This window comes from Aegilops tauschii, chromosome 7 (assembly GCF_002575655.3).
Source record: "Aegilops tauschii subsp. strangulata cultivar AL8/78 chromosome 7, Aet v6.0, whole genome shotgun sequence".
Taxonomy (NCBI): domain Eukaryota; kingdom Viridiplantae; phylum Streptophyta; class Magnoliopsida; order Poales; family Poaceae; genus Aegilops; species Aegilops tauschii.
This window is the reverse complement of record NC_053041.3, coordinates 51089395-51105867: the sequence shown is the minus strand read 5'-3', so window position 1 is coordinate 51105867 and position 16473 is coordinate 51089395. Positions and strand designations below refer to the sequence as shown.

General features: G+C 43.4%; 1 protein-coding gene across 1 annotated transcript; it reads right to left on the bottom strand.

Moving 5' to 3' along the window:
• Positions 1–15761: 15761 nt before the first annotated feature.
• LOC141026355 (E3 ubiquitin-protein ligase Os06g0535400-like) lies at positions 15762–16202 on the bottom strand. The gene has a single exon (XM_073502770.1). The coding sequence runs from the start codon at positions 16200–16202 to the stop codon at positions 15762–15764; it is 441 nt and encodes a 146-aa protein (XP_073358871.1).
• Between the last annotated feature and the right edge of the window lie 271 nt (positions 16203–16473).

Genomic DNA, 16473 nt, shown 5'->3' with positions numbered 1-16473 from the left:
GCCCTAGAGGCAATAATAAATGATATATTTATCTCCAAGTTCATAATTATGTTTATGTTCCATGCTATAACTGCAATGATTCTCGAGTCTGCAATATCCACGAGGCTCGGAGGGAGACTCATATGCACGTGTGGAATAATAAACGGTAAGAAGTATTCCTAGTCTGGCCTCTAAGACTAGCTCAAGTGTTGCATGATGGTTCTGTTTTCCTGATCATGGGCATGTCTATGCCATCAAATTTGAGGGCACAATGTTAAGAGAACATTTGTGTTGAATCGACCCGGATTGATGTTATGCTATGAGATTCATTTGTCACAAGTTAATGGTACATAACACAGAGATGGTTAACATTTGGATGATTCCTTAGACCATGAGAGTATCGAGTTTCTTCATGCTTGCTTCATGAACTTTGGGGTTTGTTAAACGTCATCCGTAAATGGGTGGCTATTACGGCGGCTTACGGGTTCATGCAAAAGTATGTCAAGTAACTTGATAGCTCAAGATTGGGATTTGCTCCTCCGACGATGGAGAGATATTCTCGGGCCCTCTCGGTGTTACCGTATCCATAATCGTCTGGCCAGACACCTTGTGATTTGATCACTGGGATGCCGGAACACGGAAACGAGAAAAGAGAACAAAACCGGTAACGAGGTAACTTGCATGGTGGACAAATTATTCGTCCACGTGGATGCAATAAATCTCACCTCAGGTGTTTGTGATATATCGTGAAGCAACAGGAATAGCTCACCGCAACTGGAGGTTCACTCGAATATTCATTCGTGTGGGTATAGGGGTCAATATGGGTGTCCACGACTCCGATGTTGATCATTGATCGGAAGGGGTTCCAGGTCATGTCTATACTTCACCGAACCTATAGGGTCACACGCTTAAGGGTCATCTATCTGCTTAATACTAGACAGGGAGTCTGAGAGAAAATCACCGAAAAAGTTTTGGACAGCGGAAAAGTTCCGCAGAGAGAGGTCACCGGATGAGTTCCGGTGAAACTGAAAAGTTGTTTCAGGGGATACCATAAAGTCAAATTGGTTTCGGAACATGCCTGATAATTCTTGTAGGGTGCCAGAATCATTCTGGAAGCTTTCTGGAATTTTCCGGGATAATAACCGGATATGCTCCGGAGCTGCCGGAACCACTTCAGATGCTTTTCGCAGATGAAAATCACTAAACCGGAATTGTTTCGGAACGCGTTGAAAATAATTTTGGTGGGTAATGGAAATGTTCTAAGCCCACACAAATATTTTCAGTTCGAAGGGACGCTGAAAAAATGTCGTCGTGAATAGTGAAAATCAGCTTTATGGTTACTTTATGGAAAGCCACCTTTTGGGGCTTTGCTCCAAAAGATCTTGGGGATGACATGGATGGATAGGAGCCATTTTTTTGGCCCCTCATGGGGGTGTGGCCGGCCACATGGGGTATCCCCCCTTGGGGACCCTCTTGTTCATTGGTTTCACTCCTAGGTCCTTGTAGCTGGACTTCATTCATGTGCATTTTCGGTTTTTGTGTGAAACTACCCTACCCCTTGGGATTTCCAATAAATAGAGGTGGAGGGGCATCCCTCCACACTCATCCCTTCTCACATACAAGTGCCATGCATGATCTGGCTTCTCTCTCTGGGTTCCGGTGGGAACTAGTTCTGGACGGCGAAGCCTTGCCGGATAGATGACACCGTATGTGTGCAACTCTGTAGAGAGATCGTAGTTTCGGTCTTAGTTCATGAGTGCCTCCCGAAGGGCTGTCCGTGTGACCGTCCGAGTTTCGAAGGTCCTCCCGAAGGGCTATCCGAGTGACCGTTCGAGTTTCGAAGGTCCTCCCGAAGGGCTGTCCGTGACACCGTCCGGGGGGCTGTTCGACCGCCTCCCGGAGGGCTGTCTGAGGAGCAGATGAGGGTATACATCCTCGCGGTTGGGAGGTTGTAAATCCTAGCTGCGGGGATCTGCACCGCCGATCGTCATCGACTCTACTTCCCGCTGCGCTACGAGTCGGTAACGAAAAAGATCAAACCATGTATGCAGTCTCCATAGTGGTCCTGGGCTGGTGCGTAGGTCGGAAATTTTTTGTTTTCTGCTGTGTTACCCTACAGTGGCATCAAGAGCCGTGCTATGCGTAGATGCAGGTTTCGATCAAGAATACATGGAGATGTATGGGTATTGCATAATATAATTAGGTAGTAGATGAGATCTATTGCTGAAAATTATTTATGCGGGTGACAGATGAAATCTGTTACCCGACGTTCTTGTTGCTTCCCTAGAATTTGCGTTTGCTCAACCTCGAGACAGCATGGTGGAATTTGACAAAGTTCTGGCAATCCTTTATCCTGATTGATCATGGAAGTGCTATCAGTTCTTTGGGTTCTGCCGTAGTCAAAAGAAAGATGAAATTCGCAGATGAAAGGGCATTGCAGATATGATTTGCATGGGGGTCATGCGTATGACGAAGTTTAGTATGGGGCTCGAGATTTAATTATCTCGTGTTTCATACACCCCGAGATGTTAATCTAGCAACTTGAATAATCATACTTGATGATAAAATGTTGGTAGCTGCGGTTTAAGTCAAAACCTTAGAAGCCATGAAAAATAAAATTTTGCATAAACCGATTAGAGGCGTCTAACTTGGTTTTGCAGGATATGCATGTGATGTGGTATAGCAGTGCTCATAATAATTTGATTATGTATGAGATGACTATATGATGTAAATTGATTAACATGACCTGCGTGTCATGATTCGGCATGATGGCTGGAGCTATATGATTGTCACTTTAATGACCTGCATGTCAACCTTAAGTAATGCACTTATTTTATTAGCTATAGAGATAGCAATATTATCTGGTGCATCGACAAGGTGGTGGCAATCTTCGTGAAGGTGAACACCGACGCGAATGCCGATGACGAAGGAATGAAATACTTCTCCGTCAGAAAGGGCTATACCATATCATGCTATTATGAATTGCCTGAGATGTTTATCCCTTATGATGCACCCTTCTTGATTGCGCGGTCGTCGCTTTTTATTAGGGTGATCTCTCACTTAAAATATCAAAGTAGTTAGTGTTCACCCAAGTGTAGCACCGTCTGAAATTTGTATCTTTTCGGGGTGCGCCATGTACACATGAGCACGAACGAATCGAGAGGAATGAGGCGGGTGAGGTCAGACGTCGCAGCAAGATCACTTAGTTGTCTTTGACGTTCAGGCAGGAGAGTCCTGAGCTCGGAACACACCCATCAAAAGATGAACAAGAATCACATAGAGATGTGATCGGCAAGTTGGCCTACCGATTGAAATTCGTGTCATCAGTGATGAACCCGTCAATGGCATTGGATAGAAATATGGATCTTGAATCAGTCTACAATTATGAGAGATATTGAATTGAGTGGGAGCGCACTATAGAATTAACTTGTTTAATTCTCAGTGCAATTAATTATGAACACTGTCTAAGTGTTTCTTGCAAAATAGTTGTAGAATAATGGCTCGCGTTTCCACCTTCCCTGTTAAAATTGAATAGCTGTTAAATATCTGGTTAAAACTTTATGTTTGGTAACGTAATGTGAGGATTGTCCTCAAAAGTGCCGAGAAGGATTTTGTCCTATCGCATGCTTTCCGTATCCTCCCGCTAATGCTATGGATCATGTGACTCTCGTCCTTCGATCCAAAAGCTAGAATTCTGTTACGGTCAAATGGAATATGTTTGCTTCCGTGAAACCCAAACTTCGAAAGTTGGGATAGTTATATGATATTCATGGAACTGAAAATTATTTTCAGATACAATCAAAGCAATGTTTGTTTGCAAGTATTAGTAAAAGTGTTTACTATGCATTTGACTGTTGGGAAAGGGATCCAGAAGAACGCCTGTCATATAATGAAAGGTGAATAAAACAACAACTTAAAGAGAAAGGAAGTGTCCAAAGGGTGATAGTATGACTTACACGCCTAGGAAGTCCGGGGCTAACGCCACTCTTAAGTTGGGTGCTTCTTTGCGAGTAGGAGAAATACTAAAAGTTAAACTATTAGAAGTATAAAGGCAGAAAGAAAGATGACTGGAATATCCAGCTCATGTATGAATGTCATACAAGTTTTTGATGTATAGTAGGCTGGTCAAAGATATAGTTCTTGGGAATTATGGTTAAACATGTTAATCACTAATTCTTGGGTATGGTGAGTTAATCACAAAGATACCCACTCGATTTCATTCTGTTACGAGTCAATGTAAGAGCTACTATGGCCTAAAAGGCTAGCCAGAAATGAGGTTAAGGTATACACAGGGAACATAGTAAATGTTACTATACCTTCCATCGGTGTATTGCCGTCTGTATTTATTTTCATAATTCATTTAGAGTTTTACAAACTCTAGCCCATTGCATAAGGTATCTTGCAAGAAGGTTGTTCATAAGAGAACTTTTTATGTTCGATGTTATGAATAACACAAGGGCCATACTTTCATTATGAATGAGATGTATGTTATGAATATTGATAATAATACAATACCTCTGGGTTTACTTTCATAATTCATTTTAGAGTTTCTTACACTCTAGCCGATTGCATAATGTTTATTGCAAAAGGGTTGTTCATAAAAGAACAATTGTTGTTCAGTATTATGAATAACATGAAGGGTCATGCTTCCATCCTAGATGTGATGCATGTTATGAATATTGATGGTAAAATGATACATCCATAACACTGACGCTAAATATCGCAAGACTATGAGAATACCACACATATGAGGCACTACATTTGGTCACATTGGAGAAACCTGCACGGAAAAATTCCATTATGATGGATTTTGATGTCGTTTGATTTTTAATCATCTGACACTTGCAACTTTCCTCCGAAAAGTGAAGTGACTGAAATACCGTTCGCAGACCATAAGGAACGAGCAAGAAACTTGTTGGTAATCATACATTTTGATGTGTGTAGTTCAATAAATGTTGTTGCAAGTAGTGGATTAATCTATCTTCAGAAATGAATCAAGTAGAGATATGGATATTTGCTTGATAAGACGTAAGTCTGGATCTTTTGAAATCATTCAAAAGGTTTTCAAAAATGAAGTAGAAGTTATTGTAACAAGGAAATTATGTTTCTACAATTTGATTGCGGAAATGAATATCTGAGTTACAAGTTTAGCGAATGTCTGATGAGTTGTGAAAAGAGTTTCATAACTTACACCTCCCGGAACACCACTATGAGTGGAATGTCTGTGAAGATGTAATCAAACCATTTATGACATGGTAAGATCAAAGATGACATAAATAAATTTGCCATTATCACTTTTAAAGAGTAATGCTTTAGAGACTGCGGCTTTTACACTGAAAAGAGCTACATCGGGTCTGTTGAAATGAAGCCATGGTATGGTACGCCCAACCATGTTATATCTTTTCTTAACATTTGGAATATGGGGCTTGTGTAAAAGGTTACAAACCTATTCCAAATCAGACAAGTGCTACTTTGTAGGTTATACCAAAATGTTGGGTATTCCTCCCTCACTATACCGAGGCAAATAGTTTTGCCGCGAAATGGTGTGATTTTAAAGAGAATGGTTCTTTTAAAAAGGTGAGTGGGAGAATAGTGCAACTCGACGAGATAAACAGTATCTTCGTCATCAGATCAAAGGAAAGAGACCTTGGAAGTAATTCCAGAGTTTCCTACTGCGACTGATACGGAAGTCTATACAATAAAATGTATGAACTTCGGTCGAACTTGTAGCTGAACCACGTAGGCAAGGCTCGTGCAAACCTCTCAGGTGCGCAAACGAGATATTGTTGTTAGACAACATTATACCTACGATACACAAGGAAGCGTTGATGGGCCCTGACTCCGGAATTGGTTAAATGCCAATACAACCCGAGTTAGTTTCCATATAAGTGATTCAAGATTAAAACCTTGATACACCTTTCGGAAGACTTAGAGTCTAACGAATATTTATGGAACTTAAAACTGATACGGATAAAAATGTTTTATCCATAAAGCTCGACTTGGTGAAATAACAAGTTCAAGAGTTGACTACGATGAGGTTGTTTTCATCATAGTGATGCTTAAAGTCGGTTCGGGTTGAACTAGCAATTAATACATATTTCAATCATGAGATATGAAACATGGATGACAATAGGATTTCCATCTGATGGAAATGAAACCATGGACTTGCATGTGTTACAGTCCAAGGCATTTTGTCTATCCAGAGGATGCTAGTAAGGGTGCAAACTTCAGAGTTCCAGCGATGGACAGAAGAGAGCAAAATGGAGTTGGAATCTTCGTGCTTTGATGAAATGGTCAAAGGGGTTTGACTTCATCAATGGGTAACGAAGATGCTTGTAATTCAAGAAAGTAAGTGGGAGCGTAATAATATTTCTAAAAACCTTATGTGCTTGGCACATTGGTAATTGGAAATAAATTTCTTGACACGAATTAGGACTTCATTTGAAAATAGTTTTTCGATGAAGTGCTTAGGCTAAATAGCCTCAATATTAGGCATGATGATCTATGGAGATAGATTTACCTAATGGGGCTAAGCAATGAATACATATTGACAAGATGCTAAAACCTTTTAGCATTTAAAACGCCAAGGAGTGATTCTTACCGAAGTCACATGGAAAGAGTTTTTGCAAGACTCGGTGTCCCAAAACACTGATGAGTAATATACATGATTGAGATTCCACACACTCTTGTGTTTGGATCAATCATGTATTCCATGGTATGTAAAACAACCAGATATGTCCGATACTCCCAAAGTGTTGCGAGTATGGATACCAAAGTGATCAAATTACTGATCATGGGACAACAGTGAAAGATGTCACAGAGTACTAGAGTAAGTACTGATGACTGTTGGGAATCGTAGCATAATCTAAAATTTTCCTACGCTCAGCAAGATGCATCTATGGAGTCTACTAGCAACGAGGGGAAAGGAGTGCATCTACATACCCTTATAGATCGCGAGCGGAAGCGTTCCAATGAACGTGGATGACGGAGTCGTACTTGTCGTGATCCAAATCACCGATGACCGAGTGCCGAACGGACAGCACCTCCGCGTTCAACACACGTACGGTGCAGTGACGTCTCCTCCTTCTTGATCCAGCAAGGGGGAAGGAGAGGTTGATGGAGATCCAACAGGACGACGGCGTGGTGGTGGATGTAGCGGGTCTCCGGCAGGGCTTCGCCGAGCTTCTGCGAGAGAGAGAGAGAGAGAGAGGTGTTGCAGGGGAGGAGGGAGGCGCCCAAGGCTGTTATGTTGCTGCCCTCCCTCCCCCCCTTTTATATAGGCCCCCTGGGAGGGGGGCGCCGGCCAGATCCCATCTAGGGTGGGGGGCGGCGGCCAAAGGGGGGGAAGGGGTTGCCTTGCCCCCCAAGGCAAGGGGGAAGCCCCCCCACCCTAGGGTTCCCAACCCTAGGCGCATGGGGGGAGGCCCATGGGGGGGCGCCCAGCCCACTAGGGGCTGGTTCCCTTCCACTTTCAGCCCATGGGGCCCTCCGGGATAGGTGGCCCCACCCGATGGACCCCCGGGACCCTTCCGGTGGTCCCGGTACAATACCGGTAACCCCCGAAACTTTCCCGGTGGCCAAAACTTGACTTCCTATATATAATTCTTCACCTCCGGACCATTCCGGAACCTCTCGTGACGTCCGGGATCTCATCCGGGACTCCGAACAACTTTCGGGTTTCCGCATACACATATCTCTACAACCCTAGCGTCACCGAACCTTAAGTGTGTAGACCCTACGGGTTCGGGAGACATGCAGACATGACCGAGACGCCTCTCCGGTCAATAACCAACAGTGGGATCTGGATACCCATGTTGGCTCCCGCATGTTCCACGATGATCTCATCGGATGAACCACGGTGTCGAGGATTCAAATCCCGTATGCAATTCCCTTTGTCAATCGGTATGTTACTTGCCCGAGATTCGATTGTCGGTATCCCAATACCTTGTTCAATCTCGTTACCGGCAAGTCTCTTTACTCGTACCGCAATGCATGATCCCGTGACTAATGCCTTAGTCACATAGGGCTCATTATGATGATGCATTACCGAGTGGGCCCAGAGATACCTCTCCGTCACACGGAGTGACAAATCCCAGTCTCGATCCGTGCCAACCCAACAGACACTTTCGGAGATACCCGTAGTGCACCTTTATAGTCACCCAGTTACGTTGTGACATTTGGCACAACCAAAGCACTCCTACGGTATCCGGGAGTTGCACGATCTCATGGTCTAAGGAAAAGATACTTGACATTGGAAAAGCTCTAGAAAACGAAACTACACGATCTTTTATGCTATGCTTAGGATTGGGTCTTGTCCATCACATCATTCTCCCAATGATGTGATCCCGTTATCAATGACATCCAATGTCCATAGTCAGGAAACCATGACTATCTGTTGATCAACGAGCTAGTCTACTAGAGGCTTACTAGGGACACGTTGTGATCTATGTACTCACACATGTATTACGATTTCCGGACAATACAATTATAGCATGAATAATAGACGATTATCATGAACAAAGAAATATAACAATAACCATTTATTATTGCCTCTAGGGCATATTTCCAACAATGACATGGTTTTCTCGCAAGCAGAGATCATGAAGAGTTCGTTGTAAAATTTAAATTAAGGGTTTTCTGTAACACACAATGTGGTGGCACAGTTAGTTGGAATTTGTTCAAACTAGTTACTATGGCGAATTCTATAACAAGGGCTAAGTATGTTGACGCTTTAGAAGCGACAAAGAAGATGTTGAATCATATAGTTCATTCATGAACTTAGTATGGTTCCAAGATGGCTTTTGACAATGGGACACTACTGCAGATAGTTGCTCCATAACTCAGTCTGAGGAATCCAGGTTCGACCTATGATTCACATACATACAAAGCCAAGTCCACACAAAATATGAATTTTGTGAAAGCGTGAAAACGCGAGGATATGCAGAGATACACATGGAGCTGAAGTTGTCAGATCTGGTGGACATCAGGCTATACCACATGCGAAGCATTTTTTACACCGGTATGCCATAGGTGTAAAGTGCATTAGCATTAACTAGATTATTGACTCTAGTGCCAGTGGGAGTCTGTAGGAGATATGCCCTAGAGGCAATAATAAATGATATTATTTATCTCCAAGTTCATAATTATGTTTATGTTCCATGCTATAACTGCAATGATTCTCGAGTCTGCAATATCCACGAGGCTCTGAGGGAGACTCATATGCACGTGTGGAATAATAAACGGTAAGAAGTATTCCTAGTATGGCCTCTAAGACTAGCTCAAGTGTTGCATGATGGTTCTGTTTTCCTGATCATGGGCATGTCTATGCCATCAACTTTGAGGGCACAATGTTAAGAGAACATTTGTGTTGAATCGACCCGGATTGATGTTATGCTATGAGATTCATTCGTCACAAGTTAATGGTACATAACACAGAGATGGTTAACGTTTGCATGATTCCTTAGACCATGAGAGTATCGAGTTTCTTCATGCTTGCTTCATGAACTTTGGGGTTTGTTAAACGTCATCCGTAAATGGGTGGCTATTACGGCGGCTTACGGGTTCATGGAAAAGTATGTCAAGTAACTTGATAGCTCAAGATTGGGATTTGCTCCTCTGACGACGGAGATATATTCTCGGGCCCTCTCGGTGTTACGGTATCCATAATCGTCTGGACAGGCACCTTGTGATTTGATCACTGGGATGCCGGAACACGAAAACGAGAAAAGAGAACAAAACCGGTAACGAGGTAACTTGCATGGTGGAAAAATTGTTCGTTCACGTGGATGCAATAAATCTCACCTCAGGTGTTTGTGATATATCGTGAAGCAATAGGAATAGCTCACCGTAACTGGAGGTTCACTCGAATATTCATTCGTGTGGGTATAGGGGTCAATATGGGTGTCCACGGCTCCGATGTTGATCATTGATCGGAAGGGGTTCCAGGTCATGTCTATACTTCACCGAACCTATAGGGTCACACGCTTAAGGGTCATCTATCTGCTGAATACTAGACAGGGAGTCTGAGAGAAAATCACCGAAAAAGTTTCGGACACCGGAAAAGTTCCGCAGAGAGAGGTCACCGGATGAGTTCCGGTGAAACTGAAAAGTTGTTTCAGGGGATACCATAAAGTCAAATTGGTTTCGGCACATGCCTGATAATTCTTGGAGGGTGCCAGAATCATTCTGGAAGCTTTCTGGAATTTTCGGGGATAATAACCGGATATGCTTCGGAGCTGCCGGAACCACTTCAGATGCTTTTCGCAGATGAAAATCACTAAACCGGAATTGTTTCGGAACGTGTTGAAAATAATTTTGGTGGGTACTGGAAATGTTCTAAGCCCACACAAATATTTTCAGTTCGAAGGGACGCTGAAAAATGTCGTCATGAATAGTGGAAATCAGCTTTATGGTTACTTTATGGAAAGCCACCTTTTGGGGCTTTGCTCCAAAAGATCTTCGGGATGACATGGATGGATAGGAGCCATTTTTTTGGCCCCTCATGGGGGTGTGGCCGGCCACATGGGGTATCCCCCCTTGGGGACCCTCATGTTCATTGGTTTCACTCCTAGGTCCTTGTGGAAGGACTTCATTCATGTGCATTTTGGGTTTTTTTGTGAAACTACCCTACCCCTTGGGATTTCCTATAAATAGAGGTGGAGGGGCAGCCTTCCACACTCATCCCTTCTCACATACAAGTGCCATGCATGATCTGGCTTCTCTCTCCCTCCAAGCGAAATAGTTTCGTAGAGCCGAAAGGCTGTCTGGGTTCCGGTGGGAACTAGTTCTGGACGGCGAAGCCCTGCCGGATAGATGACACCGTATGTCTGCAACTCTGTAGAGAGATCGTAGTTTCGGTCTTAGTTCGTGAGTGCCTCCCGAAGGGCTGTCCGTGTGACCGTCCGAGTTTCGAAGGTCCTCCCGAAGGGCTGTCCGAGTGACCGTTCGAGTTTCGAAGGTCCTCCCGAAGGGCTGTCCGCGACACCGTCCGGGGGGCTGTTCGACGGCCTCCCGGAGGGCTGTCTGAGGAGCAGACGAGGGTATACATCCTCGCGGTTGGGAGGTTGTAAATCCTAGCTGCGGGGATCTGCACCGCCGATCGTCATCGACTCTACTTCCCGCTGCGCTACGAGTCGGTAACGAAAAAGATCAAACCATGTATGCAGTCTCCATAGTGGTCCTGGGCTGGTGCGTAGGTCGGAAATTTTTTGTTTTCTGCTGCGTTACCCTACAATAGTATTCTTCATCATAAGGAGTGAAATATGGTTTGACTTCTCCCACTCAACTGCTTTTGGGTCATACTTTCCCTTCTCCTCAGCAGAATTCTCAATAGAAACTCTAGGAGCCACCCAAGTACTCCTAACATCCGATCCTATACGGGCGCTGCAGGGATCAGAAGGCCAAAACCACCGCCGGCCACTTCCAAGGTGAGTGCGGGCGTCTTCTTCCACGACAATGGCGCCTCTGCTACCAGTACATCAACCAATTCCACACCACAAGAAGGCCATGGCCATGGCCATGCCGCCATGGACAATCTCAAGTCTGGTTAGTGCCACCCCTTATTTACATATATGGTCAGGTGTTCTAATCAGGAGATCAAGATCCTATTACATTAACCCTAAAGGTATTTTCTAACAGCGCCGGCCAGGAAGTCACGAGCTGCGGATTGGAGACGCGGGCGGCCTCGACGGGCGGGTGCTCGGCAGGCGGGAGGCAGTGGAAGGAGATGGAGGGGTTGGCCGCGGTGACGCCGGCCAGGAAAGGCCCCATAGCGCCCGTGTCGTAAGGCGGCTTGATGATGACGATGGTGACGGCGAGGCCGCGAGCGGCCAAGATTTTGCCAAGCTCGCAACAGAGAGCCTGGTAATGACTGGTGTACTTGTACTAGGCATGCCATTGCCACTCCTTCGGTAAATACTAACGGAAATTAATCGACTGGTCACAAACTCACAACTGAAGTAGCTGGTCTTGGTGTGGTGGTAAATACCTTTCTTCAGCAACAACAGGCAACCTGAGTAGCGTGGTACAGGTACATGAGCAATGTGCAGAGGACCTACGCTGCACCAATAGAAGATCTCGCCAAGGTACAGGTACATGAGCAGCGTGGCCAGCAATGTTTGCCATGCTGTAAGACGTAGACCTCGCCAAGCTGCAAGATTGAAGCGTGGCTTGCCCTGGCATCCAACTAAGTTGTGCTAGCACATTCCTGTGGCAAGGACCCCGTTAACCAAGCTGGCGACTGGTTATCAGAAAGATTGGAGAAACACTATGAGGAAGACCCCGATCTAAGAAAGCATCGTAGAGAAGCTAACCGTCGCTATCTTTTTTTTTTTTGAGGGAAGCTAACTGTCAATCTGTAGACGAGGAAATAGCCCAAGCTGAAAAGAAATGGCAAAGTAATGTCGCCAAAGAAGTAGCCTGAGTGTACGCCGAGTGCGCTTTGCCGAGAGTTTTTGGCCCTTCACCGAGTGTCCGTGTCACTCGGCGTAGAGTGAAATTCCAGTAGTGACATGTGATTGCCATGTTGTTCTTCTCCTACTGCAGTTCCAGTAATGACATGTGATTGCCATGTTGTTCTTCTCCTACTGCACTTCCAGTACTATTTTTAAAAATCAAAGGAAATAAGAAGTTATTGTTATGATGACTTTATATAGTGTGGGTACATGCTTGCTAACAATATTGGTTGAAACTGAACACATGCCTAAGGTTAGATAAATATAAGTCAAAAGACGCAACATCCAAGCCCTCGAGATATGTGATAGTAGTGTTGCCCATCAAGTAAGTACTTGCTGGTTTCTAAAGGTCCTTTTTGTCTGCTTAATTGGTTGTGACATTACAATTCAGAGCTGCCTTGTGTTGTTAGTGCTTGTTCTGTTGAATGCACAGCTTCAATGCATCTTGAGTTCACATCCATGTCCTGTTTGTATGGAGAATGTCGCTCTCCTGCATACTCCGCCCTTTAATGTTCATGTGTGATGAAAAATATGGGCCCTGGTGTGTTTGTTGATTGGAGTTAACTGACATCATTTTATTTTTATATCCGTGTTGAAATAGGAACTGTTGTTCACTTCAAACATGTACGTGTAACTACAATCAAACAATCTTCTCTAAGTCTAGCACTTGGATATTATCTCAAACCTAAACCTTCATTTGACAAATGCAGGTTTCTAATTAAATGCTGCACTATGAAATGTTTTATCGAAATACTGAATTTAGTTATTTGTAATGAATAATGCTTCTCCACTATCAGGATACTTTTTGATTGTTCTGGTGACAATCCTAGCCTAAGAAGTCTGCCTTCGCTTAGAGGACCATCTAGGACCCGTTTTGGTCGCCTTTGGTTTATATATTTTGTCCCAGTTGGGAACAATGTCATTTCTATTCGGGCGTGTTAATACTGCAAGACTCGCAAATTAACATGAAATCTTTTTGTTTCTCCGATGCACTAAAAGTAGGGAGTCAAATTATATTATCTTAAATTATCATGGGAAAATCGCATCACATTCCATGTTAGCTATGCATTCTAATTATAGAAATACCGAGATACCTATTATAGCTAGATGAACACATAACAAGTCCCGCATCAACGCGCGGGGTATCATCTAGTAGTTTTAAAGTATGTGAACATTTTTAAATTTGTGAAGCTTTTTCTAAATTCATAACATTTTTAAACCCACAAATATTTTAAAATTTGTGAAAAAATAAATTTAATTATTTGCAATATTTTTTAAATCCATGAACACTTGCGAATATTTTCAAATTAAAAAAATATGTCCGCTTTTTTCTAAGCTAGTAGTGGAGCGACCTAGAAAATACTAAGGGAGCGAGCAAAACACGGAGCTGAGCTAAGTCAGCTTGTGAGCATCATAGTAGCAATTCCACGGTTTGGGCGCGGCATAGGAGCGCTCTCAAGAGGCTCACACAACAATCACTGGCTGATACCGAGGTTAAAACATAGAAGGGCACCATAACCACACACCAAAAAATTCCACTCTGCTCCGAGAACAAATACCGCCTCCAACATTAAGTCAACACGATATATGAATGAATAAAAAACACCGCCATAGCAGAATTAACACAGATAAAATAGAAACGAAACAATCAATTGTAATTACGTACTAGACACAAAATTGTTAATCCCACGAGTGAAGAACGGCGTGCCGAAGCGTGCATTACCCTCTAGTTTATTAGATGTGGCCTCGGTAGCAAACATAATGTAGACTCTAGAAACAAAATTTTAAAATGTTCATAAATGTTATAAATTTCACGACTTTTAATATATATCAGAATATAAAAGATACACCAAATTTACAAATGTGTTTATGAACTAAAAAATTAAAACAGAAAAGGGATGGTTCTTATTTAAAGAGCAAAAAACTGGACGAATTAGTTGCAAAAACCTGAAGAAATGGAAAGGAAACATCAAATAAAAATGGAACAAAGATCAATGAAAAACATTGAAAATCTGTATATTAAAAAAAATGACCGACACGTGAGAGACCAGTAAAGATAATGCATCCTGAAGAAAATTACAAAAAAAAAAAAAATCAAAACAAAAACCGTTCGATGCGGAGCGGATGAAAGATAATCGGCCCAACGACCAGACGATGCCAGAGTGTGCGGTTTTTATGAAAAGAGAACTCTTCTTCTCTACAAGCAATGAATATGAAATACCAGTTGTGCAATGTTCGTCGGAAAATGCTATTTTTTGTGCACCGTCACTGAATGTAGGGAGATCGCACATCCCTTGCTTTTTAATGCGCCATCTCGTTTCTCATGTTTTCTTTCTTTCTCTCGCCCACCACTTTACTCGGATTTTCTTTATGGTTTTCCATCTTGAGTTGGTTTCTATACGAGGTTTCTTGGTTTTTTATGTTGGATTTTTAAAAACATGATTTTTTTTATTTCTTCCAGTTTTCTTTAATTTCTTTTTCATTTTTTTCTTTCTTTCAAAGATGTTCACCAAATTTAAAAGGTTTTCACGGTTTCCAAGAATATTCATGACACTTGAAAAAATGCTCATGATTAAAAAAATATTTAAATCTTTCAAAAATTGTTAACATTTCTTATAAAATACTCACAATTTTCAAAATTGTTTAATACTAGTTGTTTTTTCATTACGATGGAACGCCCATATTATTTTTCTCTTTTTAAGCACTTTTGTCTGGTCAAGGAAATATGCAAAATACATTTTCATTTTTGAACAACCATATACTTCTTATCCTCTTTTTGGAAAATAGAAATAAAAAGATGCATAATATTTTGGACAGAGAAAGAATAGCTGGTGTGGTGGATGATGAGATCAAGAAGTCGAGGGTGTATTCTACAAAACATTAGAGCGCTTCAGGAATAAATGTATGGAATTGAAAGGAAGCTGTGTAAATTTCTAGCACATGTCTTGATGAAATAAATTGTGAACATAATACGTTGCCGCCGAAATATGAGTGGAATGGCCTTTACAAACACGTGAGATGCAAGTATATATGTGAGAGAATACCGTAGAACAATTTACACATGGACTGCTAGAAGATCATGCATGTTTATGCAAGGATGCACGGATTACACACACAGTTTACATCTGATTTTTTACACAAAAGGAAGGCCAAAGTATGTCCCTTCGATTCGGAACGACATGTCCAATGTACTAGGTGATGCATCTCTCACTACGTACAGTTTCCACGGTAGGTCTCCTGGCCCCGAGCTTCACGCATGCATCGAGACTGAACTCGACCTAAGCATCTCAGCTTTGAGCCTGGTGCGTGACTGTCGACCGGAAGCTCACCCTAAGCATCATCATGATCAGTTTCGATGTCGTCCAAAGGAACATCGCCAAACACATGCAACCCCAAGGCAGCCATCCACAAGAAATGTAGGTGTGCAGCAGTACAATCTGCGGTGGCGGCGGGCGCCGTGACGACCTCGCGACGGCACATGGGGCAGCTCTCTTTCTCCTGCAGCCACCTCTCTACGCACGGCCCGTGAAAGCGGTGCCCGCACGGCGTCTCCTTCCACGCCGCCGCGTCGTCCCTCTCCAAGCAGATCGGGCAGCCGAGATCGTCGTCGTCGTCGTCCGACGGCGTGTCCACCGTCTTGAGCGCCCCGGCCACCAACGCGGCCAACTCCGGGTCGTCTGGATCTCCCACGACGCCGACGAACGCGGAGTCCTCGTGGCCACCTTCTTCTTGTGGCAGGTCCATGGCAAGCGACGGCATCAAGCTAGCCATCGCGCGTGAGAGAGATCGAGAAGAGCTTGATCAGTTCCTCGCCGGCCGGCTACGTACGTATGATGGTGAAGTGAAACCGGATGTGATCGTAGGAGATGGATGCTTGGGGAGGCAATGGGAATATGCGAGCGTACGTGCGGCGGTTTACTTACAGTGCTTGGGGCTTGGATGGTAGGAGAGGAGGTCGATCGGGAAACACGTTCTCATGCCGGAGTAGGATATGGTTGCCACGGGTACGCCCGACTTCATTTCTATATCGATCTCGATCCGG